The 27,275-nt window shown below is 40.2% G+C and overlaps 1 protein-coding gene across 1 annotated transcript in view; it reads left to right on the top strand.

Annotated features, from left to right (window-relative positions):
* The first annotated feature begins 4,362 nt into the window (after positions 1-4,362).
* The window catches only part of txnrd2.2 (thioredoxin reductase 2, tandem duplicate 2), a 41,057-nt gene continuing 18,144 nt past the window's right edge, over positions 4,363-27,275 (top strand). Inside the window, exons 1-11 of the mRNA XM_060907490.1 lie at positions 4,363-4,458; positions 7,833-7,898; positions 8,172-8,228; positions 8,306-8,453; positions 13,136-13,210; positions 13,592-13,670; positions 13,771-13,833; positions 14,019-14,089; positions 21,190-21,209; positions 22,052-22,143; positions 25,688-25,862. Coding sequence (XP_060763473.1) covers positions 4,374-4,458; positions 7,833-7,898; positions 8,172-8,228; positions 8,306-8,453; positions 13,136-13,210; positions 13,592-13,670; positions 13,771-13,833; positions 14,019-14,089; positions 21,190-21,209; positions 22,052-22,143; positions 25,688-25,862 — 931 coding nt within the window. The 5' untranslated portion in view covers positions 4,363-4,373. The remainder of the gene's footprint in view (positions 4,459-7,832; positions 7,899-8,171; positions 8,229-8,305; positions 8,454-13,135; positions 13,211-13,591; positions 13,671-13,770; positions 13,834-14,018; positions 14,090-21,189; positions 21,210-22,051; positions 22,144-25,687; positions 25,863-27,275) is intronic.

Below are 27,275 nucleotides of genomic sequence, written 5' to 3' on the forward strand. Positions count from 1 at the left end.
CAATGAGTGTTGAATATGGTTTATGATATTGCATGGTTGTCAAAACAACATGACATCACACGTAATCGGAGTGAAATATCAGAAATTATTATCCATACAGGACACTTTTTCCATGGAATAAAAACGTGTTCTATTCCCTTCTAGCGGGTTCCATTAATTTGGTTTGATAGCATGCAATATTGGTAGCATACCGCTTATCCTATGTGTATTGCATCACTCTACCCAATAGAGAATGAGTGCTGAATATGGTGTACGATATTGCATGGTTGTCAGGACAACATGACGTGACACGTCAGAGACATTAAACTTCCATGGTAGCGAGCGACTGTGACAATTTGTCAACAAACATGGCTGCCAGGTTTGCTTTATTAAATACGGAAGATTTTGAGAGAATTTTGAAAGAGAAAGATGCACTGAACACCTGAAAGGAATGTATAATAATAATAATAATAGCGGCGGCACGGTGGTGTAGTGGTTAGTGCTGTCGCCTCACAGCAAGAAGGTCCTGGGTTCGAGCCCCGGGGCCGGCGAGGGCCTTTCTGTGTGGAGTTTGCATGTTCTCCCCGTGTACGCGTGGGTTTCCTCCGGGTGCTCCGGTTTCCCCCACAGTCCAAAGACATGCAGGTTAGGTTAACTGGTGACTCTAAATTGAGCGTAGGTGTGAATGTGAGTGTGAATGGTTGTCTGTGTCTATGTGTCAGCCCTGTGATGACCTGGCGACTTGTCCAGGGTGTACCCCGCCCTTCGCCCGTAGTCAGCTGGGATAGGCTCCAGCTTGCCTGCGACCCTGTAGAAGGATAAAGCGGCTACAGATAATGAGAGAGAGAGAGAGAATAATAATGGCTTTTTTGTGGTATATCAGATACATCCCATTCAGCTACTCATCTTCAACTCATTTAATATCATGCTAGCTGAGTGGAATATATCTGATATACCACTCAACGCCATGGACAGTGACAGGATACAGATATGTTTGTAAACATTTAAATGCATATTTACAGAGGAGAAGTGCACAGGATTACAGAGTATGTAAGGTTGTATGTACAACCCCGATTCCAAAAAAGTTGAGACAAAGTACAAATTGTAAATAAAAACGGAATGCAATAATCTACAAATCTCAAAAACTGATATTGTATTCACAATAGAACATAGACAACATATCAAATGTCGAAAGTGAGACATTTTGAGGGGCGGCATGGTGGTGTAGTGGTTAGCGCTGTCGCCTCACAGCAAGAAGGTCCAGGTTCGAGCCCCGTGGCCGGCGAGGGCCTTTCTGTGTGGAGTTTGGATGTTCTCCCCGTGTCCGCGTGGGTTTCCTCCGGGTGCTCCGGTTTCCCCCACAGTCCAAAGACATGCAGGTTAGGTTAACTGGTGACTCTAAATTGAGCGTAGGTGTGAATGTGAGTGTGAATGGTTGTCTGTGTCTATGTGTCAGCCCTGTGATGACCTGGCGACTTGTCCAGGGTGTACCCCGCCTTTCGCCCGTAGTCAGCTGGGATAGGCTCCAGCTTGCCTGCGACCCTGTAGAACAGGATAAAGCGGCTACAGATAATGAGAGATGAGAGACATTTTGAAATTTCATGCCAAATATTGGCTCATTTGAAATTTCATGACAGCAACACATCTCAAAAAAGTTGGGACAGGGGCAATAAGAGGCTGGAAAAGTTAAAGGTACAAAAAAGGAACAGCTGGAGGACCAAATTGCAACTCATTAGGTCAATTGGCAATAGGTCATTAACATGACTGGGTATAAAAAGAGCATCTTGGAGTGGCAGCGGCTCTCAGAAGTAAAGATGGGAAGAGGATCACCAATCCCCCTAATTCTCATCTCATCTCATCTCATCTCATCTCATTATCTCTAGCCGCTTTATCCTTCTACAGGGTCGCAGGCAAGCTGGAGCCTATCCCAGCTGACTACGGGCGAAAGGCAGGGTACACCCTGGACAAGTCGCCAGGTCATCACAGGGCCCCCCTAATTCTGCACCGACAAATAGTGGAGCAATATCAGAAAGGAGTTCGACAGTGTAAAATTGCAAAGAGTTTGAACATATCATCATCTACAGTGCATAATATCATCAAAAGATTCAGAGAATCTGGAAGAATCTCTGTGCGTAAGGGTCAAGGCCGGAAAACCGTACTGGGTGCCCGTGCTCTTCAGGCCCTTAGATGGCACTGCATCACATACAAGTATGCTTCTGTATTGGAAATCACAAAATGGGCTCAGGAATATTTCCAGAGAACATTATCTGTGAACACAATTCACCGTGCCATCCGCCGTTGCCAGCTAAAACTCTATAGTTCAAAGAAGAAGCCATATCTAAACATGATCCAGAAGCGCAGACGTCTTCTCTGGGCCAAGGCTCATTTAAAATGGACTGTGGCAAAGTGGAAAACTGTTCTGTGGTCAGATGAATCAAAATTTGAAGTTCTTTATGGAAATCAGGGACGCCGTGTCATTCGGACTAAAGAGGAGAAGGACGGCCCAAGTTGTTATCAGCATTCAATTCAGAAGCCTGCATCTCTGATGGTATGGGGTTGCATTAGTGCATGTGGCATGGGCAGCTTACACATCTGGAAAAGACACCATCAATGCTGAAAGGTATATCCAGGTTCTAGAGCAACATATGCTCCCATCCAGACGACGTCTCTTTCAGGGAAGACCTTGCATTTTCCAACATGACAATGCCAAACCACATACTGCATCAATTGCAGCATCATGGCTGTGTAGAAGAAGGGTCCAGGTACTGAACTGGCCAGCCTGCAGTCCAGATCTTTCACCCATAGAAAACATTTGGCGCATCATAAAACGGAAGATACGACAAAAAAGACCTAAGACAGTTGAGCAACTAGAATCTTACATTAGACAAGAATGGGTTAACATTCCTATCCCTAAACTTGAGCAACTTGTCTCCTCAGTCCCCAGACGTTTACAGACTGTTGTAAAGAGAAAAGGGGATGTCTCACAGTGGGAAACATGGCCTTGTCCCAACTTTTTTGAGATGTGTTGTTGTCATGAAATTTAAAATCACCTCATTTTTCTCTTTAAATGATACATTTTCTCAGTTTAAACATTTGATATGTCATCTATGTTCTATTCTGAATAAAATATGGAATTTTGAAACTTCCACATCATTTCATTCCGTTTTTATTTACAATTTGTAGTACTTTGTCCCAACTTTTTTGGAATTGGGGTTGTACAGTTAGCAGTAATGAACCCCTCTGTGCAGATGTTTATATGTGCAATAAAGTGGCAGTGTGTGCAGCAGCAGTATGAACACGTACCGTTGTTAATATGGACAGTAATATTGCATAAGTTACAGTTTGTGCAACAATTTAAGTGGTCCATTTTCTGCAAGAGATGTCATCTCATTATCTGTAGCCGCTTTATCCTGTTCTACAGGGTCGCAGGCAAGCTGGATCCTATCCCAGCTGACTACGGGCGAAAGGTGGGGTACACCCTGGACAAGTCGCCAGGTCATCACAGGGCTGACACATAGACACAGACAACCATTCACACTCACATTCACACCTACGCTCAATTTAGAGTCACCAGTTAACCTAACCTGCATGTCTTTGGACTGTGGGGGAAACCGGAGCACCCGGAGGAAACCCACGCGGACACGGGGAGAACATGCAAACTCCACACAGAAAGGCCCTCGCCGGCCCCGGGGCTCGAACCCGGACCTTCTTGCTGTGAGGCGACAGCGAGCGCTAACCACTACACCACCGTGCCGCCATTGAAAACTGTAAAGCCAGAAATAACGCTGACTTTTTGTGAAATCATTGATAATTACTTATATATTTTGGTTGTTCATTAAATAATGTTTTTTTAAAATTCTTAATGTAATATAAACATAACAGATATATCTAACATAATACATTTTACAGAACATAACTGCCAACGTCTTACATCATTGCTATGGTGATTTCAAGACCTTCTAAACGTCCAATCAGAAGTCGGCTTATGAGTATGAACTGGCCAATCCCAACATAAGGGGCGGAATCTTTCGGAATACGGGTGGATAAATAATAAAAGTCGTCGCTGTTGTAAGTACAGAAACGCGAAAGTGAAAATGATTGGCGTGTGTTAATTATTTTGAGATATAAATAGCACATGCATAATTAATTTAAGGTTTTTACAACATAGCAGGAAATTTATTATTCAAAAACGGATATCAAAAACGTCCTGTCAGGTGATATATAATATTAAATTAATTGTAAGGACACTATATTGACTATATGTAACGCGTATTTATTTATTTATTTATTTATTTATTATTTTGTTAGTTAGTTAGTTCTCAGTTGGAATTTGTATCAGGCACCTCACAGGACACACTTGTCAGTCAGGGGTCCTTTCACTTGTGCAGAACAACATGGCGGCGGCCTTAAACCGAGGGAAACACAGATTGAAACCTTTCTGTCACTTGGCTTTTCAGTTTCCAGCAAGAACTTTTGCAGGTAAATATACTTTTTAATGGTTTACTGAGACGTGTAGTCGTTGTTCTTGTCAGTGATGTTGATTATATGTCAGTGATTTTATCAGTTTAAAGTGCTGAATTCCATCTGAGGTGTTTTCCTTCTTTTTAAGTCAGAATGATTGGTTTGTTTGTTTGTTTACCTTATATAGTATTCAATAAATGGGTTTAGTGTTTGGTTGGATCCTGAATGACTTCTAAACCCACTGTAGAAACTGTGAGCACAACAAAAAGAGCGACATAACATCTATACTCTATATCTACTCTGTATGTCTAATAAGGGGCTATATGGGGTTTGGTATCCTAAGTGCACTATGTAGGGTGTGAAATAAGGGCTTGTGCTCTGTTTGTACCTGATCTATTTGTTCAAGCAGGCAGGGCACTATATGGGCAATTCCATGTAAATGTCAACCTCACCATGCAAAAATAAAGCAACATGTAATACATCAAAACCACTCCCAGAGATCTCACCTAGGCCTGTATTTTACAGATGTGAATAAGTTGAACCAATTTGTAACCAGCCTAATATGTCACTGTCAGTCTTTCTTATAATGCAAAACCCAAGCTAAAATCAACTTTGATCATGTACAATTCTATATTATTGCCACAAGCCACAGAAATGTATGCTAAAATCCACAAAACAGCAAAACAATAGCCATCCTAAATATTATTTAAGAACTTTGATAGTTTTAGCTGATATTTAGAGAGTTTTTCAAAGGGTTATGGTGGTTAAATTGCTGATTTTCTAAACATATGCCATGTCTATTTCAGACGCGTCACATCCGTAACGGAATTTCGTCGCATCCATAACGCTGACTTTTCCTTCCGAAACTCTGCATGAAATACAAAATATTTTAAACAAAGATTTTTTTAATATTCACCTTGGACCCCTCTATCAAATGGATATCTCCATTTCGACATTAGGTTTACAATTTCACAGAGTTTGATAAAAATGTACAGTCACCCAAGAAAAGTGATACTTTTTCTGTCACATCCATAACGCATCTTTTATTGGCATTTTCTGGCATGCCCTAGATGTACTATGGGAATTGTTCTTGTTCTATCACTTCTCCAGTATGGTACAGCCTTCAAATATGCAACACCTGTTTAAATACTGGGAGACAATAAAACATGCACTGGGTCATTTGTTGCCATTTTGAGTTCAAGTGTCACGTCCATAACGCTGGAATTGCTCATATATACCTTACTGTGCACATTAGAGACTTCTCCACTACATATGAGAGACAGAAAGTCAGCTATGTGGCTAAATGAATGAATAAACTTTTTTTTTTCAGACATTCTAAAAATTCCAAGAACAGAATATTTTCTTTAACATTCCCAGTTAGACCTAAAACTGTTGGAGGAACATTTATAAATGCTCTGTGATAACTTTCCCCGCCCTGGACCCTTTCCACTTTGCATATCAGTCCAACCGTTCGACCGATGACGCCATCTCCACTGCCCTCCACTCAGCCCTCACCCACCTGGAGACAAAAGACTCGTATGTCAGAATGCTGTTCATAGACTTTAGCTCGGCATTCAACACAATCATTCCTCAGCAGCTCACTCATAAACTGGACCAGCTGGGACTCAACACCTCCCTGTGCAACTGGCTGCTGGACTTCCTGACGGGGAGACCACAGTCTGTACGGGTCGGCAGCAACTCCTCCGACACCATCACACTGAACACGAGGCCCCCCAAGGATGTGTGCTGAGCCCCCTCTTCTTCACTCTGCTGACCCACGACTGCACACCAACATCCAGCTCTAATCTCTTCATTAAGTTTGCGGATGACACGACTGTGGTGGGTCTCATCAACAATGGCGATGAGACAATCTACAGGAGTGAGGTGAGCCGCTTGGCCATGTGGTGCAAGGACAACAATCTCCACCTGAACGTGGAGAAGACGGAGGAGATTGTTGTGGACTTCAGGAGAGCTCACACCCAGCATGCTCCACTAACTATCGACGGTGCTGCAGTGGAGAGGGTGAGCAGCACCAAGTTTCTGGGTGTGCACATCTCTGAAGGCCTGTCCTGGAGCAACAACACCGCATCACTGGCCAAAAAAGCCCAACAGCGTCTGTACTTCCTCCGCAAACTAAGGAGAGCAAGAGCCCCGGCCCCCATCATGCACATGTTCTACAGAGGCACCATCGAGAACATCCTGACCAGCTGCATCACCGTGTGGTACGGCGCCTGCACCGTGTCCTGCTGCAAGACTGCAGCGCATCGTGAGAGCAGCTGAGAGGATCATTGGTGTCTCTCTCCCTTCTCTAATGGATATCTATAACTCCCGCCTCACCCGCAAAGCCATCAGGATTGCAGGTGACCCCACCCACCCATCTCACAGCCTCTAAAGCTTGCTGCTGTCGGGGAGGAGACTGAGGAGTCTCCGGGCCAAAACCAGCAGGCTCAAGGACAGTTTCTTTCACCAGGCGGTCAGGAGGCTCAACACACACACGTGCGCACACACACACACACACACACACACTCAACGTTCATTAACACACTAAACTCAGGGACTGCACATTTCACTTTACCTCGCTCATTTGCACTATTCCGCACTACCTCACCTTAACAGCTATTAGTTTATTGTTTATACTGCTTATTTCATGTTTACCTGCTATACCTCAAGTGCCCTTGTTAAACAGTCCCGCACCATGTGGTGCATCGGGCGGCGCCGATCTCCGTTTCCGCAGCCCTCGGCCTCTCGCCTATTACATAGCTAGGGTTACAGTGGGGGGCGGGTCCTCTGGTAACCACGAAAGTTTAACTCCCCACTCGCATCTGTATTGTGCCTTGCCAGATGGTAGTAGGTACCATTTTTATGATGGTCTTTGGTATGACCCGACCGTGAATAGAACTCACGATCTCCCGCTCAAGAGGCGGACATGCTACCACTAGGCCACTAGTCGGTGCGCCCTTGACTGTTTATTTGCTCCAATTTGTGTGTGTGTGTGTGTGTGTGTGTGTATAGTCTATGTCTAGTTCTTATCTAGAGTGTTTATACTGTTTTATATTGTTTATTTCACTTATTCTATTTTTATTTATTGCATTGCCTGTTTGCACCGTGGGTCAGAGAGGACTGAAATTTCATCTGTGCTGTATGTCGAGCATGTATAGCATATTTGACAATAAAGTTGACTTGACTTCAGAGACTGAGTGTTCTGTGAACCTTTGATTTACTGGCTAATTAATCATTAAGTAATGAATAAAATACTTGGCTGTGCTGTTAAAACCGAATAATGAATGACGGGAGGTTAACTGATGAATCAGCGTGAGTAAATCTGTCCTGATTCTCCTATGTGGCTGAATGTATTGTAAATGAGCGATTATAACTCTTCTCTGTATACACAGGAAAGTTTGATTATGACCTGGTGGTTATCGGAGGAGGATCTGGAGGTTTGGCGTGTTCGAAAGAAGGTACGGAGTCTTGCCTTAGAGTCAGGACCTTGTTTTTGGATAAATACCTGAATGTTGTGTTCCGGAATCTTGATTTATTGTCCAGTTCTTACATAGTGCTTCAACACTAAATTATATGTATTAAACACATTTATATCAGTATGTTTAAGAAATAACAACAACCACGAAAAGTCCATATTTGTGAAACTTGGCCAGATCTAACAAATTAAACATACGGAGTGTATCCGAGACCTGTGTCTTTAATCTGCTTCTTTTTTTTTTTTTTTCCTGCAGCGGCTCAGTTGGGACAGAACGTGGCTGTTCTGGATTATGTCGAACCGTCAGTGAGAGGTATTGCATCCTAAATCCTTGCTGTGTGTTTTAGAGATACTGTTTTTTTTAAGAATTATCATTTGTGTGTGTTTCAGGCACTAAATGGGGTATTGGTGGAACATGTGTGAATGTCGGCTGTATTCCGAAGAAGCTCATGCACCAGGCTGCTCAGCTAGGCACGGTGCTCAAAAACGACTCTGAGAAATACGGCTGGCGGATCTCCGGCCCGGTGACACACGACTGGTGGGTTTCGGTTAGATTAAACACAGGAATGTTTACTACAGAAACTGTCCACAAATTCCGGCACACAGCGTGTTCATCCTGCTCCCGTGGACACGACGCCTCCATCATATCGCTCATGGAAGCCAGAATGTTGTCTGTGCCTCAAGTATACTGAGAACTTTAGTCCAGGATCAAGTGTCTATTGAGTCTCCACTCATCTTAAATGTGTTCATTTATCTAAAAGATACATATGTTTTGATTTGTAAAAGTATTCACCCCCTACATTTTGCTCTGAAACCCCTGAATAAGTTCTTTAGGAAAGGGACAGGCTCTCATCTCGCTCCTGAAGAATTATATTCTGAACCTTTTTGTTTAATTCAGTCACTGAGTTTGTTGTTCAAGAGTTTCTTGCTTTATTTTATAACTGAGCTCTTTTTTTTTTTTTTTGGAATCTGGAATCAGTTACAGTCCACAAGATGAACACAGATTATAAATCCATGGGTTTGGCCACACTGTGCTGCTCCACACTGGAGCTAGATGTTTTGACACCACTGCTCTAGCATCAGATATTTAAATAATATTGGCTGGTGTTGAGTGGTATATCAGATATATTCCATTCAGCGAGCATGATACTGAACGAGTCGAAGACGAGTCTCTCTATGCCCTGTCACCCCTCCTGGGGTATAGGCCGTTGACAATTGCTCTCCAAGCAACTCTGTCTTCAGCTATCCTTTCCAGCTGGGCCCATGTGTGCCCAAGCCTCCTCATGTCTGCGTGAAGGTCCCTACGCCTAGAAGACGAGTAGCCGAATGGAATATATTTGGTAGACCACAAAAAAAAGCCAGCCAATATAATAATAATCATAATCATAATTTATTATTATTATTATTATTCCTTTTGGGTGTTCAACACGTCTTTTTCAAAACTCTCTCAAAATCTTCCGTATATAACAAAGCAAACCTGGCAGCCATGTTTGTTTACAAATTGTCACAGTCGCTCGCGAGTGTGGAAGCTTTACATCTCCGTGTGACGTCACGTTGTCTTGACCACCATGCAATATCGTAAACCATATTCACCGCTCATTCTCCATTGGGTAGAGCGATATGCTAACAATATTGCATGCTATCAAACCAAATTAATGAAACCTGCTAGAAGGGAATAGAACACGTTTTTAGTCCGTTGAAAGTGTCTGTATACTGTATGTATAATCATGGTAGCCGCGGGGTCTTAAAAGTCTTAAGTTTAATATTCCAGAATTAAGGCCTTAAAAAGTCTTAAATTGCTTTGCCCAAGTCTTAATTTTTTAAACAAAGGTCTTAAATTTACTCATAGTATTCTACGATATGAAAACGTGGGTTTTGCGTAACATCAGTGAATTTCTTGGAGTATGCGCAAAGAAAGGAACAATATTGATACATTTTCGCGCCGGCGCAATCGTCGGAGTCTGTGGTGGAGAGGAGACTCCACGAATCGCAGCATGGGGAAGTGTCATTTTAATCAGCAGTGGCTTTCAGATGAAAGATATCGTGATTGGGTGAGGGAGGTTCCTGGAAGCGACGTTGAAGCAAGATGCTGTGTTTGTCGAAAGACCTTAAAGTTGTCCACTATAGACCCCTTTCACATGATGTCACCGCGCCGCGAGATTTTGTTAGGTGCCATATTGGAAGACCAAGTACATGCACTCGCAATATAAAACAAAGTACGAGCGAGAGTAAAGTGACACGATGGATGATAATTCTGGTTATGTGAGTACATTACCAGCTGCAGAAAGGGCACGGTATGTGGAGAAACTGGCTGTGATTGATGGGTTTGACCCATATGATAAGACTCGCGGCAAGGGAGAATGGAAACATAAGGAGGACCTGACACCAATTCTGCCATCTGTTTGCTACCCAGACATTGTAAACTATTTGTTGTTTACACCCAGTGCCTACACTCAGTGTTCGAACTATGCCGATATTTTCGGGGGGCCCCTTTTTTTCCCTTGGGGGTGTGTGTGCTTGCGCTTGTCTCGGAGCGCGGATCTCCAAACACATGAGAAGCCTATCTTACGCACATATCACGTGGACTCCACACACGCATCGCGTCTGAAGTCATAACTCATCAGGGGAAATCGTGTCCGCATTGGCATGTTCAAAAAACCACCTCGCGTCAACAATGATACCACACGCAAGAAAAAAAAAAACAGTCAGGCTACTCAACAACCAACCTGGCAGCAGCGAGCCCCAAACCATCCTTTATTATTATTATTATTAAATTGTAGAAGTCTGGGAGGCTTGCTCCTCATACAGTTATCAACTTGGGGCCAATTTAGCATGTTTTAAATCTGAATTTCTTGCGTTTGCTTACCTCAAAGTGTCCGCAGATCATGCACAGACTTATCCATTATATCCACAGTTTTTGCCAAGTCTCACACAGGTTTCTTTCAAGTCTACTGTTGGGCCAATAAATCATAAATAAAACAGCTCAGATTTGTTTGTTTAAGTCATTTGCCACTCCACTTTATTCTCGTGGGTTCACATACCGCTGCTGTTATTATCCCCTTATCACGAGTTTGTTGGACTTCCAAAATGGTGCAGGGTCTGTTTACTTCCGGTTTCGGGTGACGTCAGTGAAAGGGGTCTATAGGTAATTTCGCTTTAGAGTCTCACAGGAAGAGCTCAAAGCACATTGCATCTGCCCTCCACCGCCACCAGCCCATCGCTCAGTTCTGCACGGTTCAATCTCCGAATGCACCTGGAGTTGGCACTAGCGCCACTGTCGAACGTCAGCAGCATCAGTCAAGCCAGACATCATCGGCAAGGCTAGCAACAACACAAGGGCCGAGCAGTGGCATGATGGGTGTCGGTGGAACCCCGACACTTTGGGCAGAGGTGCTCTGGATTTTAAAAACAATGATAGATGATTGTTCAATCAGATATTTAAATAATATTGGCTGGTGTTGAGTGGTATATCAGATATATTCCATTCAGCGAGCATGATACTGAACGAGTCGAAGACGAGTCTCTCTATGCCCTGTCACCCCTCCTGGGGTATAGGCCGTTGACAATTGCTCTCCAAGCAACTCTGTCTTCAGCTATCCTTTCCAGCATAAATAACCACTCGTACAGCTCGAATGAGGGCATAAGCGAACTCTTTAAGGCTATGTTCCCAGACTCGGAAGTTGCTACAACATTCTCCTGTGGAAAAAACAAAACATCTTGCATAACAAAATTCGGTCTTGCTCCTTATATAACGAAGGAGTTGGTCAAAGACATTAACGAGGCAAGTGGTGGATTTATCTCATTGTGTCTCTTATCTATCCACCTCCACATCTGTCTTCCCTCCCTCCCTTGTTTACTAGGAGTATTTACATTTCTTTTTATTCTTCAAAATGTAAAATGGTTGAAGCAAGTTGAATGCTGGGAAACTAAGACAAAGAGTTTGTCTGTTTATCATCTCTGGGTGCATGGTCATAATTAGTTTAGAGACTGTTCTTTAGGCCTTGAGTTGGGCCCTCAGTTTGGCTTTTTGACTGGTGAGTGCACACCATTGTACCAATGTATTGGTACGCCAATTGCATTTTTGTGCACCTTTAAGAGACTTTAGGCTTACCTTTTATTTATCTATCTATCTATCTATCTATCTATCTATCTATCTATCTATCTATCTATGTATCTATGTATCTATGTATCTATCTATCTCTTCCCATCTATCCCCCTCGTCTCTTATCTATCTACGCCCCTCTGTATCTCTCTCCCTCCCTTGTTTACAAGGGTACAAAATGTAAAATGGTTGAAGCAAGTGCTGGGAAACTAAGACAAAGAGTTTGTCTGTTTAGAGTGTTGTGAATGTTTTGATATTTTATTTAAAAAAAAAAAATACACCCATGTCACTTTTTTGTTCTAAGTATCATCTCTGGGTGCATGGTCATAATTAGTTCAGAGACAGTTCTTTAGGCCTCGAGTTGGGCCCTCAGTTTGGCTTTTTGACTGGTGAGTGCACACCTTTGGCATTAATGTGTTGGTATGCCTATTGCATTTTTGTGTACCTTTAAGGCCATGATGTGGACCCTACGTTGTGCGCCTTTCTTCCAGGTTTAGACATGTTTTTTTTGTCTTGAATGTGAAGATTCGACAAGCAATGCACATAATGACAAGTATATAACTTTTATAATAAATGTATTTTTACTTGAAACATTTGTCATTATTGTGAATTTGATCTGGTGTTCTACGACCGCATAATGGGTGCGATGTAGGTCTTAATTCTCATTTAAGTGGTCTTAAAAAGGTCTTTAAAAAGTCTTAAATTTATGGTGGTCAAACCTGGGGAAACCCTGATAATAGTTCCTCGTTAGCACCATCTAGCGGTCGGAAATATTACCTCATGCACTGTGTTTAGGTTTGAAGTCTGACATTAGTTTATCCTTCACTCATTTAGGTAATGCTTTGATTTATGGAGAATTATTTTAAAAACATAAATGTATTAAAACGTTTATTTTATGTCTTGTTCTTTGTGTCTTTTTTTATTTTAGTGTTAGATTTTCAATCAAATTTGATTTAATTCTGTTTAGGATTGATTGATTGATTGATTGATTACTTTATTCTGAACAATAAAGAAGATATAAAAATAAAAAATGCAATAATCAAAACATTGTCATAAACAAACAGAATAGCGTATATTTGTTTTATATAAATAGTATAATTTTTGTGTGTGTGTTGTAGGGTGACTATGGCAGGAGCTGTCCAGAATTATGTGAAATCCTTGAACTGGGGTCACAGAGTTCAGCTGCAGGACAAGTGAGTGAAATACGTGTTAAAATCACTCGCGCGCGCACACACACACAGTACAGCTGTAACAAGAAAAAAGAAATTTTTCAGATCTAGTTTTACACTGGAACAGTCTCATAAGAGGAATAAAACACCTCCAGAAGAAAAAGATCCGCGTCAGAGTGGTAATAGTGACTCAGCTTCATCACTCTGTCCCATCGTTGATTATTTTGCTGAAACATCATGACCTGGAGTGTTTTATTCTTCTTTAGGTCATATCCTCATTTCAAGATCAGTGTATGAAGTGACACAGATATTTAGATATGTAGCAGAGTTAATAATACTGCAGGATTGATTGTGGAATTTTTCAGTTGTGTGTGTGTGTGTGTGTGTGTGTGTGTGTGAGAGCAGGAAGGTGAAATATCTGAATATGAAAGGAAGTTTGGTGGACCAGCACACCATCCGTGGATTAAACTCCAGAGGAAAGGAGGTTTGTGGAGAGAACATCACCTGATAAACCTGTCACATTCCTCCTGAAATCCTTGACTTCAGTGAATCTACACGTTTGTCTTCATTTCTCTTTTGTTCAGACGACTGTGACGGCCAGGAACATAGTGATAGCCGCCGGCGGACGTCCAAACTACCCCACGCATGTGAGTGTGTGTTTGTGAGAGTTGTTTGACCTTGATGCGTGTTTTGTGGGAGAGCAGTTGATAAAACTCACTCCTTCAGTCTCCCAGTCTCAGTTTAATTATTTCTGTTCAGCCAGTCAGTGATTTAAAGAAAAGAGTTACATGGGTTCAGATAAGAGGCTGAAGATTATGGTGGTGTGTTTCAGGTCCCGGGAGCGAGAGAGCACGGCCTCACCAGCGACGATCTCTTCTGGCTGAAAGAGTCTCCGGGGAAAACGTGAGTGAGAGACGAGTGTTAAATCACAGTACATTAGACACAGAATGATTCATAGTGTCGGGTTCACGATTTTATTTTCCTACAATATATATCTGTGAAAAAATATTAACTGAAACATTTTAATACTATAAACATGCAACACTTATTGTCCGAACTGTTCTCAATTAAAAAAAAATTTTAAATAAAACACTTTTGTTCAATTTTCTTAAACAGTAATAATAATTTCCCACATTTGTAAAGGTTTGAGTACAATATAACCGCCAGTGAATTAAAACATTCCTTTTATTAATGAAAAGTTAATAACGAATCATCCTTTTCTTAATAAACCTTTATGAACTTTCTCCATTTGTTTCTCTTTTCTTCATCTTTCAGCAGTCTGTAAAAAAAAAGCTCTGATTTCTTGCAAAATCTATTTGTACACAATCACACAACAGCTTTCACATTTTAGATCTGTTTTGTGTCTGCGTTTTCGCGTCGTTAGAACTGTTACTTCCGCCTACAGTGAAGTCACGTGTATTCCCCTATTGTACATTGTTTAGACAGCAGAGGGTGCAACAATGCAATTACAGCAAGGAAAAACTCAGATTGTGCAGCCTGAGAAGAATCACGATTCATTTTTCATTGATTCAAATACTCATAAATTTGTATCACGATTTATCATCACATGATGTATCATTACATAGCTACAGTATATTAGTACGTAAAATTCTCTCATTTAATTTTCTGTCCTCAAGCAAAAACGCTCAGTGTGACCAACAGTCAAAAATGGACATTTTTCCATTTAAAACTTCAATATGAAACTGATTCTGGGGCGGTGCTCAAGTTGTGATGTCGCTAAATAACCTTTCAGCCAATCGCATCGGATATGCAAATCATTAATGGAGGAGGAAGAGGAGGGTGTGGTATTCGGAGACTTAAAGCTGAAAAGCAGCTGTGTGAAGTCGTCTCGCAAGTTAACTTGGGAAACCATTACTAGTTATTTAGGTGTTGTTATGGCAACATGATACAGACAGGTCTGTTTGCTGATGCATAAACAATTCGGAGGAAATAACGATACGATGTGATGTTAAGCTGTTTGGGACAACTTTGACATGAGGTGCTTCTCTTTTGCATATTCATGATGTTTGGATTGCATGATTCTGACTTTTGTTTTTGCCAAAAAAAAAAAATTATACACCACAAAACATGACATCACAAAGTGAAAATATCTTAAATCTAGTCGGATTTGTGGAGTAGTTCCTATAAGATTAATAAATGGTAATTCTTGGCAGTTTTAATCATTTCATGCTTGTACTAGTTTTGTTTTATTGTAAAGAAATGTAAAACTTAACATCTCATCTCATTATCTGTAGCCGCTTTATCCTGTTCTACAGGGTCGCAGGCAAGCTGGAGCCTATCCCAGCTGACTACGGGCGAAAGGCGGGGTACACCCTGGACAAGTCGCCAGGTCATCACAGGGCTGACACATAGACACAGACAACCATTCACACTCACATTCACACCTACGGTCAATTTAGAGTCACCAGTTAACCTAACCTGCATGTCTTTGGACTGTGGGGGAAACCGGAGCACCCGGAGGAAACCCACGCGGACACGGGGAGAACATGCAAACTCCACACAGAAAGGCCCTTGCCGGCCCCGGGGCTCGAACCCAGGACCTTCTTGCTGTGAGGCGACAGCGCTAACCACTACACCACCGTGCCGCCCAAACTTAACATTAGAAAGAAAAAAGATGAGAAATATATTTTGTTTATTTAGTCTTAGAATAGAAAGTACTGGATACTTTTGACAATAGTCAAGATATTTCACTTGTTAAGATTGCAAAAAGTTGTACTTTTTTTAATCAAACCAAATTATTGTTTAAAAATCAAAAGAACTTGATGTTTTATGCTTGAAACATATCTGAGGTCTGAGTTCTTTAGCTCCATATCTTAAAATCACAGAATTGTCAAAATGTCAAGGTCTGGATTTATCGCACTAAACCTAAAGATAGCTGGGGATAAAGGGGTACAAATGTTCCGATACGCTAATTTAATTTTTTTAATTAATGCTTTCAAGTTCTGAATCTCTTGATTAATTTACGAAATTCAAAGAAAGAGATGGCGAGTTTTCAGAAAATGATTTTACGTTTATTTCTGAAGTGGATAATATTTTTTGTTTTTGTTTTTTTTGTACAGATTTTGTGATTTAATGTTATTGCATGCAGGTTCCACATTCTTAGATGGATTAAAGGCTGTCTGGACAATTAATTTATAACTATGTTTCTACAGGAGGCTTTCATCACCATAGTGTTTGTATTCCTGCGCATATATCATAGCTATCTAATAAACAAATAATATGAATATAAAAACGATACAGATAAAAACTAAGAGTGAAATATTTCTAAAGTAATATATACATAATTATTATACATACAGGGCACCTTTTCCATGGAATAAAAACATGTTCTATTCCCTTCTAGCAGGTTTATTGATGGCATGCAATATTATCATATCACTTATCCTCCATGTATTACGCCGCTCTCCGCAATGGAGAATGAGCATGCAATATTATTCTGATATTGCATATTGATAAGACAACACATCAGCGCTCATGCGAAGATCCACTGACACAACTTTTCTGCTGCACATGCACATAATCATTTCTTTGTCGGCCGGGAAAGAAAGAAGACAGGTTAATTCAGTGCTTGGTTTAAGCACTAAATAAATAAATTGAAACTAAAGACGCGCTGAACACCCAAAAGGCTACCGAAACTTCATTGTATATTCTTCACGCATATTTACAAGAGAAAAACATACCAACGGACATCAAAAAACTGGAAAAGAGGCACGTCTGAGATGTAAAACTTCCATGCTAGTGAATGACTCACAGTTTGTTCACAAACATGGCCACGAAGCTTGCTTCATTAAAAGTGGGAGATTTAGAGAGAATTTTGAAAGAGAGAGCCACGCTGAACACCCGAAAGGCTCCCAAAACTTCACTGGATATTCTTCACACACATTTACAAGAGAAAAACAGACACTGAAAAACTGGAAAAGAGAGCAATAGCAGAAATATTGTCAAAGTTCTACTTGGAGGTGAGGAAAAGTGACGGAGACTTTTACAAGAGGACTTCACTCAACAAAATCCTTTTGTTTTAAACAACTGCCTAACAATTAACTACGACTAAAAGTAACTTTGAACTTGAACAGTCACCCTGTACGTAGCTTGCATATTAGTTGGGTGGTTGTTCGGGTTTTTGGACTTGTACCATTTTTACTGTTAGAACTTTGACTTTGTACAGTACATTGGATCGACAGAACATTGAATTACATTCGATCAGAATCAGTATTGGTAAGTTACCGCCCTGTTCGTAACTTTTTGTAAAATCTATAATTGATCCATCGAATGTGTATGAATAATAATATTGGCTGGCTTTTTTTTTCGTGGTATATCAGATATATTCCATTCAGCTACTCATCTTTGACTTGTTCAATATCATGCTGGCTGAATGGAATACAGTATATCTGATGGACCACTCAATGCCAACCAATATTATTTAAATGCATATGAGTAAAATTAAGTTAATCTTAAAAACTATTTGAAATCATTAAGGCTAGATGTCTTAGAGTAATATCTAAATTGTTCAAGTCAGCGACTGCGTGAAATATTAAAACGCTGTAAATTAAGAAACGTGCAACATTTCAGTTAAAGATGTGGTCGAAATTTTAATTTTTTTTCCCTTAAATATATAACTTTTTGGTTATGGGTTTAGTACCAGCATTATCTTTTCTCAAACATGAACACGCAATCGGCTTCCGAACTCCTACAGGTACTTGGTGTCCTGTGATCATCCTGTGGATCAACACGCTGTATGTTTGTGTTTATTGCTGTTTACTTTGTCCATTCATTTTTAATATATTTCTGGCCCAGAATGTTTTATAACAGATGTTACGTTGACCTGGCAACACTAACAGGACAAAACCTAAATTCGACTTTCCCAGTATGTGGCGCTGAAGCGTCACTCTCTCAACAGTAGAAACATGATGTGATGTGAAATAAAGAGAGCGCGAATGCAACATGAGTTTCCTGTCGCTCCACACACAGCTGCTGGTGCGTCAGTGTGTGTTGGTGTGTGTTTAGTTACCGAGTTGTCAGGTGTGCAGCTGGAGGCTCAAAGCTGATGGGGCATCGCTGAGTGACGGGCAGAATTCTGGGTAAAGGCTGGCACGCACATGACAGGGAGACAGGAAGGGATCGAGGGAAAGAAAAAGCAAGGTGAGAGAAGGTAAAGGTAGAAGGAAAGAGGATGAAAAGCAAGAGTTCAGAAGGCAAAAGGAGAGTGTGTCTTTCGCAATATTGTTTTCATAATCATCTGAATAAAACCCACTTTTTTAATTTATTAAATTGAATTAACCTAAATATATTGTATTTTCACAAACAAGCGTTTTTCTCAGGTCGTGTCTCGTAATGAATATCAGCACGTCAAATATCTGTGCTTATCATATTACAAGTGGATTCTTCGTCTGTGATTTAACAAAATTCAGTTTTACTAATCAGGAACGTTTTAACTAACTCGGTTCTTCAAGCACATTAAAGTTTCACCAGATTTGTCATTTTGCCTGGAAAGAGCAGGTTTATAGAGTCTTGATCACAGAGTGAGAACGATACAGCAGCCTCGAGAGGATGTTAAATGCAGTAAATCTCACACATTTTCGTTCTCGTGTTTGTGTGGGTTCTCTCTGGGTTCTCCGGTTTCCTTCGACTGTGCAAAGACGTGCAGGGAGGTGAATGTGTGTGTTCATGATGGACTGGGTGAATTCTCCCAGCGTTTATGGGATTGAATCAAGATCTACATCAATGCTAATCAGGATAAAGTGCTTCCTGAAGATAATAAATGCGTGACTTTTTAATACAGACCACTATCTGTATTCTGGTTTATCTGATTGTTCCGTATTAAAATCACCGTGCTAGGAGTTCTTTATCCACCGCTTAACAAATCCATGATAAAAATGAGGCGTACCAGATTGTGTGGAAAATGTATTGCTTCTAAATGTGCAGTTTGATCTTATTTATGGTGAATAATCTGCTCGGTCCATCAACAAATCAGGATGTTTCGCTCTCGTTAGCATCAGTTGGAAACTTTTTATTATTTAGACAGTGATGTATGTGATGGTAGAGATGTGTCCCGGCTCCTGTGAGTGTCGTCTCGTGTTGTAATCCTGGGATTGTGCAGGGCGAGAGGCCGGCTGTGGGTGATGTTTTAGTGCAGTAAGTGGAGGAAAAAGTGCCTGGATTCGCTCCCTAAATCCCTCCAAAGCCGTGACACAAACGTGTGATAAGTGTAGAGGGGTGTTAGCTTGCAGGGTGGTGTGTGTGTGTGTGTGTGTGTGTCCACCGAGTGCAGAAATCACTCAGCACAAGCTTGTCTAACCCGAGACACTAACAACATAACATCACGTTTTCACCTGCGATGCCACACGCACGCGCGCGCACATGCACTTCCTCTGAAATCTTCCATTAGACATCTGATCTCCCCTCATCTTCTGTTCTTCAGTTCATCTGACTTTTTGTTGCTTAAAAATATCCACCAAACATTTTGTAAAAAATGTGCCGACCTACTACTAACTTTGTTTTATGGTATTTTCATAATAACCCCCCCCCCCCCCCCCCCAAAAAAAAAAAAAAAAACCCAGAGATTATCTTTCTGTTCACCAGGTTTTTCCAACTTTTCTGGTGAATATGTAATGAATTACGAGATCACCACGCAAACTAGTCACAAAAAAACCCGATTAGATTTATGGTGAAACAGTGATCTTAGAAGCTGAAAACTTGTACCGTACGTGTTTAATTTTTTAAATGGGTTTCTGTTTTGACGTCATTGTTGATACTATTCTTCATTTATTTTGTGTTGGAAATATGGCATGCAAAATATAAAATGTCGCTTTTTAACGGAAAGTTGTACAAATTTGAAATGTTTTCAAAGAATATAAGGAAAAAATAAATCCTCAGGGGGAAAAAAATAAACAGATGTACTTTAGACTTTTAATCTGAGGAGCAAACATTATTATTATTATTATTATTATTATTATTGGAATTGTTTATTAATATTTTTCTATTGCTTTTTATTTAATTTTTTTCATCCTTTCATTTTCCGTACTTATTTCACTTTCCAAATAATAACAATTTTGAGCTGCATTTTAATGTATGAAAGTTGCTGTATTTGTTGTTGTTGTTGTTATTATTATTATTATTATTATTATTATCTCATCTCATTATCTCTAGCCGCTTTATCCTTCTACAGGGTCGCAGGCAAGCTGGAGCCTATCCCAGCTGACTACGGGCGAAAGGCGGGGTACACCCTGGACAAGTCGCCAGGTCATCACAGGGCTGACACATAGACACAGACAACCATTCACACTCACATTCACACCTACGCTCAATTTAGAGTCACCAGTTAACCTAACCTGCATGTCTTTGGACTGTGGGGGAAACCGGAGCACCCGGAGGAAACCCACGCAGACACGGGGAGAACATGCAAACTCCGCACAGAAAGGCCCTCGCCGGCCCCGGGGCTCGAACCCAGGACCTTCTTGCTGTGAGGCGACAGCGCTAACCACTACACCACCATGCCGCCATTATTGTTGTTGTTGTTGTTGTTATTATTATTATTATTATTACTACCACCTGAGAGATTCAGACTTGTAAGAATCAAAACCTTGTCAAACTCTTAACCAGCTGTTGGAAACATGGAATTTTCTGGAAGCTCAGAATTGGCAGCTTCCATGGTTACGGGTAAGCGTGTGTTACTATCGAAACTACTTATTTTCCTCTCTTAAGTCTGAGATGATGAACGGCTCTGAGTAGATCCTCCGAGTTTTCATCTCTCAGTTCCAGTCACTGTGATTTAATCTCCGTATTTATGACCTGCATTGTACACAGAGCTGTTCTCTCTGTAACACCACCGTTCATCAGTAAACTGTTGACTGGACAGAGGAAAGTGTCTTCACACTAAAGGTCTTAACGATGCAAATGTTCATATAAATATGCAAATCGTATGAATGTAAACACCACCTGTGGCTCTAAACGTATTTTCTTCTGGTTTCTTCTTCTTCTTTCAGGCTAGTCGTCGGAGCCAGCTGTATCCTTCATTCTCGCCGTGTTGCTGTAAAATGTTAATCCTTCCTGCTATTTATTAAAAGATGTTTCAGTTCCAGACAGAGTTAAACAGGATGCAGAGGCTGTGTCTCAAACACTACGATTCTAGTTCTTGTCACTACACCAACATCTTAACAAACGTCCTGAACTCAGTTCTGTTTTAAAACGCATCTGTTTTACATATATGATTCTGGAATATGGACTAAAATAAAGTCTTGTACAACATTTAGCGAAATGTTATAATACCTGAACATCCCTGCTCCCTACATCAGAGTTGTGTGAAGCGCTAATTAACTCCTTAGCAAGCAATTTTAACTTTAAAGTGGCCGTATGCATTATTCAACCTGCTAATTGCATTGTTTGCTGCTATTGTGGGGTTGTTTATAAAGTGTTTATTAAATCTTTATTGAGTATTACTAACATTTTATTATATCTGATTTTAAAATCTGTTTCGGATCATATTTTTATTTATTTATTTTTAAATCTAATTCACTAGCCCTGAGTTTGATGTTAAAATGGCAATTTTCATGATCATCTTTAAAAAATTTAGTAAAACACAACCTCTTAAACACTTACCCCAATTATTACTGTGACAAACGGCAGTGTTTTATATATTTCTGTATGTATAACTTTTAGAACATGTTTGAAGCATTATCTTGAATATGTAAAGAAACAATCCGTTTAGTATAAAAGCAGGAAGTCATTTATGTGTGTGTGTGTGTGTGTGTGTGTGTGTGTGTGTGTGTGTGTTTGTTGAATGGGAAATGATAAAATGTGGTGTTTGTGTGCGATCAAAGCCATATTTTCCTGAGCGTGAGTGTGAAGACGTGGCTTTGGAGTGTGCTGGTTTTCTAACAGGCATTGGACTGGACGCTACGGTGATGGTGCGTAGCATTGCCCTCCGCGGATTTGACCAGGTACTGTATTTTGGGTATTTTGTTGTTGTTTTTTTGTTATTGTTTTTGTTTTTTAATCTGACTTTCTATGATGTATTACACTCTTTATGATGCAGCGTTGCTTTACACGTCATGTTAAGTTCCCCCCCCCCATTTTGAATTCTACATTCTGATTAGTCACAAGGTGCTGATTTCTCTTCCTTCCTTCCTTCCTTCCTTCCTTCCTTCCTTCCTTCCTTCCTTCTTCCCTCCTTCCTTCCTTCTTCCCTCCTGCCCGCCCGCCCTAAGTTCATATTAATGCACTCCTAATAGCTTGTTTCTATGGTAACAGCTCATTTGCAGGGACTTGTACGAAAGATGTCATGTAAACTATAAATACGTGTTCATGAAGAACTAAAAAATAATAGAATTGTTGTTGGCTCGCTGTGGAATAAAACCCTTCAGGGCATGCTGTTAAAGGAAAGTAATAACAGTTAGCTTCATGTTTTTATTTTTTTACGTAAAAATGACTTAGCATTCTTTACAAAAGTTTTATCATTATTTTAATTTAATTTTTTTATGTTCGCTTCGCCATCAGTACTTAAATTGACAAATCTTTACAAGTTAACGTATTTATTTATATGGCAGGGTGATAACAGCATTAGCCAATTACTGTGGGTCCAGAGTATTTTAAATAAATATAAATAAATAAAAACTATATACGAGGGTAAGTCAAAGTTCTAAGACAAATTGAAAAACAATCTTTATTTATGAAAATAACAAAGCTATTTCTCTACATATCCTCCATTTAAGTCTAAACACTTCTGCAAGTCATGTTTCCATCGGAGAATTCCTTCTTGGTATTTTTTTTTTTTTTTAATTCTTTTGAATTCCTTTTGAAATTATAGCATCTGTTCTCGAACTTTTTGACTTACCCTCGTATTATAACAGGGATCCCAGATGTCCGCTATTTAGCGGAATTCCGCTATTTTCTAGCGAAAGTGTTGTTTTTTTTTTTTTTAAATCTCTTGTATATCCATTAAAAATATGTTTAAGTAAAATGACCAGCAGAATACGTTCTGATTTGGTTTGCTTGTTTAGCGATGTTTTCGTCGGCTTCGTTTGTTCTCGTTGACATTCGCGAACACTCGGAAGTTAAATTGATGTAAATACCGCGAGCAGTGTTGCCAGATTGCGCGGTTCCCCGCCCAGTTGGGGGGTTTCAAGTGCATTTTGGTGGGTTTTGAACATATTTTGGGCTGGAAAATGTCAGGAGTATCTGGCAACACTGACCGCGAGACTGTACGCGATAGAACAAGAAAACAATATGGCTGCGCCCATTTGCTAGAAAACATGTTTTAACTCCGTTCGTGCTTTTGTTTCTAATGCGTTGAACTTAATTCAGAGCACTGCAGGAACATCAGAAAAGCAGAAGGAAAGATCAGAGAAACAAAAGCAGAGAAAACTGGAGGAAAGACAGAATGCACCCCAGAAAAGAGCATTAAATTCCTTTGCAGTGAAACCTTTCAAAAAGAGAGAGGTTTAAATCAAATACCTCCAGTATTTGCTGTACATATGTATATATCTAATATTACTGAATCATTGATTTCTGCTCATATTCATGATTTTTGAAAAATGAATGTGGCTTATATTAGACTAGTTTTGACATTAACTTGAAACAAAAAAAATAAACAAATGAGATGAACTATGGATGCTATTGTTATAACAAAATCAGTGGAATATTTAGGCAAGTATATTCTTCAAAGCTACATTTTCGTCTAATTTTTATAATTTTTTTTTGCCACTTATGTCATTGATTACAAAATATGGCATCAAATAGATACACATTATGGTTAAATTCTGTTGCTTTTCTATGTTAAATCTATGTAAAAAATGTGTTCTATAGCATCTTTAAATGTTAAAATCTCAACAGCTTCAGGCAGCCCCCTTGACCCCTGCTGATAGTTTCTCATCTCATCTCATTATCTCTAGCCGCTTTATCCTGTTCTACAGGGTCGCAGGCAAGCTGGAGCCTATCCCAGCTGACTACGGGTGAAAGGCGGGGTACACCCTGGACAAGTCGCCAGGTCATCACAGGGCTGACACATAGACACAGACAACCATTCACACTCACATTCACACCTACGGTCAACCTAACCTGCATGTCTTTGGACTGTGGGGGAAACCGGAGCACCCGGAGGAAACCCACGCGGACACGGGGAGAACATGCAAACTCCGCACAGAAAGGCCCTTGCCGGCCACAGGGTCGAACCCGGACCTTCTTGCTGTGAGGTGACAGCGCTAACCACTAGCCTACACCACCGTGCTGCCCGGTGATAGTTTCTTACATTCCTCTATTTTTTTCAATTACTGCTGGGATCCCTGTTATAAACAAAAGTCGTCTACCGACAACATGGGACATGCAAGACTATGCACTAAATTGCATTTTAAACATGTAGATTTAAAAGTGTGAGGGTTATTCTACCAACAAAGCCTGTGATTTACATACAGTTACATATATTTAAATATTTAGTCTGTATGATCATTTCACTATTTACCACCTTGTGATCACTTCAGTTGTTATCATACAGCACGAGTTGGCGGTTATTCTAATTGGAAAGCGATAATGTTGCTGCGTGTCTGTTTAGCAGGTCCTCCTAGTCATCTGGGCCAGAGTTTAATTCCAGCAGCTGAAACCCGTCCGTATAAAACGCTGCCCTGAGAAAATCCTGTGTACACGATTCATAGCTGCTGTGTGTCGTGAGTTACATCACCCACGTAAAAACAGGATATCAGGCCAGACCAGACCTGTTTTATGTGCTTGCTTTATATTGTTGACTCTCTCTAATTATTGGTTTCAGTCTAATGCCAGTTTATCATCAAACTGCCATTATTATACAGGAATAGAAGGTGTGCGGTGAAGATCAAGTCCAAAATAACTCGAGTTTCAGATTTAGGGAATGAATTATTAATAAATGAAAATCAGCTAAGGAAAGTGTCTTAATGTTTTACAGTGATTAATAAATACATTTTTAAAAAGCCCCTCTTTTACCTTTTCAAGCAGTGTTAGCACTCATGGAGTCATTTTTAGGAAAATATAGCCTATAAATCACCTCGAAATTACTTTAATTTAACATGTGATTATTCTGTTTTGTCGTTTTTAGTGCTGTGTGTGTATGGGTGGGTGTGTTTGCAGTGTTCTTTAAAATTAAAAGTACATTTTATTTCTCTCTCTCTCTCTCTCTCTCTCTCTCTCTCTCTCCTGATATGAGGTGCATCATGCAACACTCCTGAACTGGAAATATTTCAGGAATATTGATGTATTTAAAAGCGTGTCTTTATTCTGTTATTTTGGTTGACATTAAATACTGTATTTCAGACCTAATTGTTAATTTTTTTTTGTTTGTTAAAATTAGATTTGTTTTTTTTAATGTAGACGCAACATTTTCAGAAAATTTTCAAATTCATGTCATGTGATAAGTAATTGGGGGGGAAAACGATCTAAAGAATCTGGGTACTTTTTTTTTTTTTTTTAATTTTCCCTCATGAAAGAGTTTCTCCTTTTGCTCTGATGCCATTTCCACAGCAAATGGCTCGTTTGGTGACGGATCACATGGAGGCTCACGGGACACATTTCTGCTGGAGCTGTATTCCTAAGAAGGTGGAGAAACTTCCATCAGGACTTCTACAGGTCACCTGGACCGATACACAGAGCCAGCAGGAACATCAAGACACGTTCAGCTCAGTGCTGTGGGCTGTAGGTGAGGAAACATCTCGTGTTTATGTACCTCACATGATTCTAGTTTAATGGAGTGGTGAGAACTGGGGAAGTGTTTAACATTTTGATCTGAAATCTATAGCGTGTGTGTTGCAAGTCTAAAAACTATAAAAGATGGAGGTGCTGAACTGCTATTTGTTGTTAATGATCAGTCAGTCATGTTTAGTGTCTAGTATCAAAATTACAGATTTTTCACATATGATGTGCTTGGAACAGTCAGTAGGCTACATACAGGATTAACGAGTGAACAGAGACGAAATACAACAACAAAAAAATCCACCAAATGTTTAGGTGAAAATAATAAGCACAAACATGTTGCAAGTAACAAAAATGAGCTACAGTTTTGTGGAAAAGTTTGAGGGACATGTAAAGAAATGCAGGAGATCAAACATGGTTTAAAAAAATAATGAAATTAAATGTTTAACCATTTAAAAAAATATCCAGGGATGAGAATTTCTGACTTTTTCAGACCAAAATGATCGTTTTTGAAATCGATGTAAATCCGTTGAGAAATTTTCGAGGGGGGGGGGGATATGGTTAACGATCTGTGGTCACCTTATAACGTCTTGATTCTTGGTGGGCTCCGGGTTAACACACTCGAGTCTTTCAACATGTCATAATTAGCATTCACTTTTGTGACAATGTTCGACTTATTTGCGGTAGAATTTTCGTGAAATCCCATTGCGTGCAGTGTATAAACACAAGTACGCATGCTCTCCACGCGTGGCTTGCAGTCGCCGTTCACCGACCGTACACACTGTTTGATGATACGCATTGGTAACATCGGAAAGACACGTACCGTATTCAGGCGGGATATTTTAGCATATCGACAATGGCAAAAGTCCTAGATAAGAAAGAAGAGGATCGAGCGAGGGAGATTGATAAAGGTGCAGGAATAAAGAACTGTTTTCGATGGGCTTGGTTAGAAACAACACTGAATGTCGAGATCGACAAGCAGACTGTCACAACGAAGCTCAGTGATCACATACGGAAACTAGACGTCCCAGGAAAAGTACTTTGCTCATTGTGTTCTGACATGATAAACTCCGCTAGTAGAGGGGCAAGGACTATCGAACTTCACATATACACCAAAAAACACAAAGGGAGGGCGAAAATTATTTTGCCTGTTCAATGATTCATTATATTTATAATGTATATCGCACAAATCAGTGCCGTGTGTGTGTGTGTATACACATCATATATAAGTGTGTATCTTTTATAAATGGGGTTAGCTTATCTAATGTAGCATGTTGGGGAGAATCATATTATCATATCTATATTTCTGATAAAATTTTAGGTATGATAGCATGTATAACTCTCCTACTTATTGCTCATTTCATAGGGGGACGGGGGGGAATTGCTGGCATGTGCCGCGCGGGAGCGTCTGCCCAAATTT

This window comes from Neoarius graeffei, chromosome 24 (assembly GCF_027579695.1).
Source record: "Neoarius graeffei isolate fNeoGra1 chromosome 24, fNeoGra1.pri, whole genome shotgun sequence".
Classification (NCBI taxonomy): domain Eukaryota; kingdom Metazoa; phylum Chordata; class Actinopteri; order Siluriformes; family Ariidae; genus Neoarius; species Neoarius graeffei.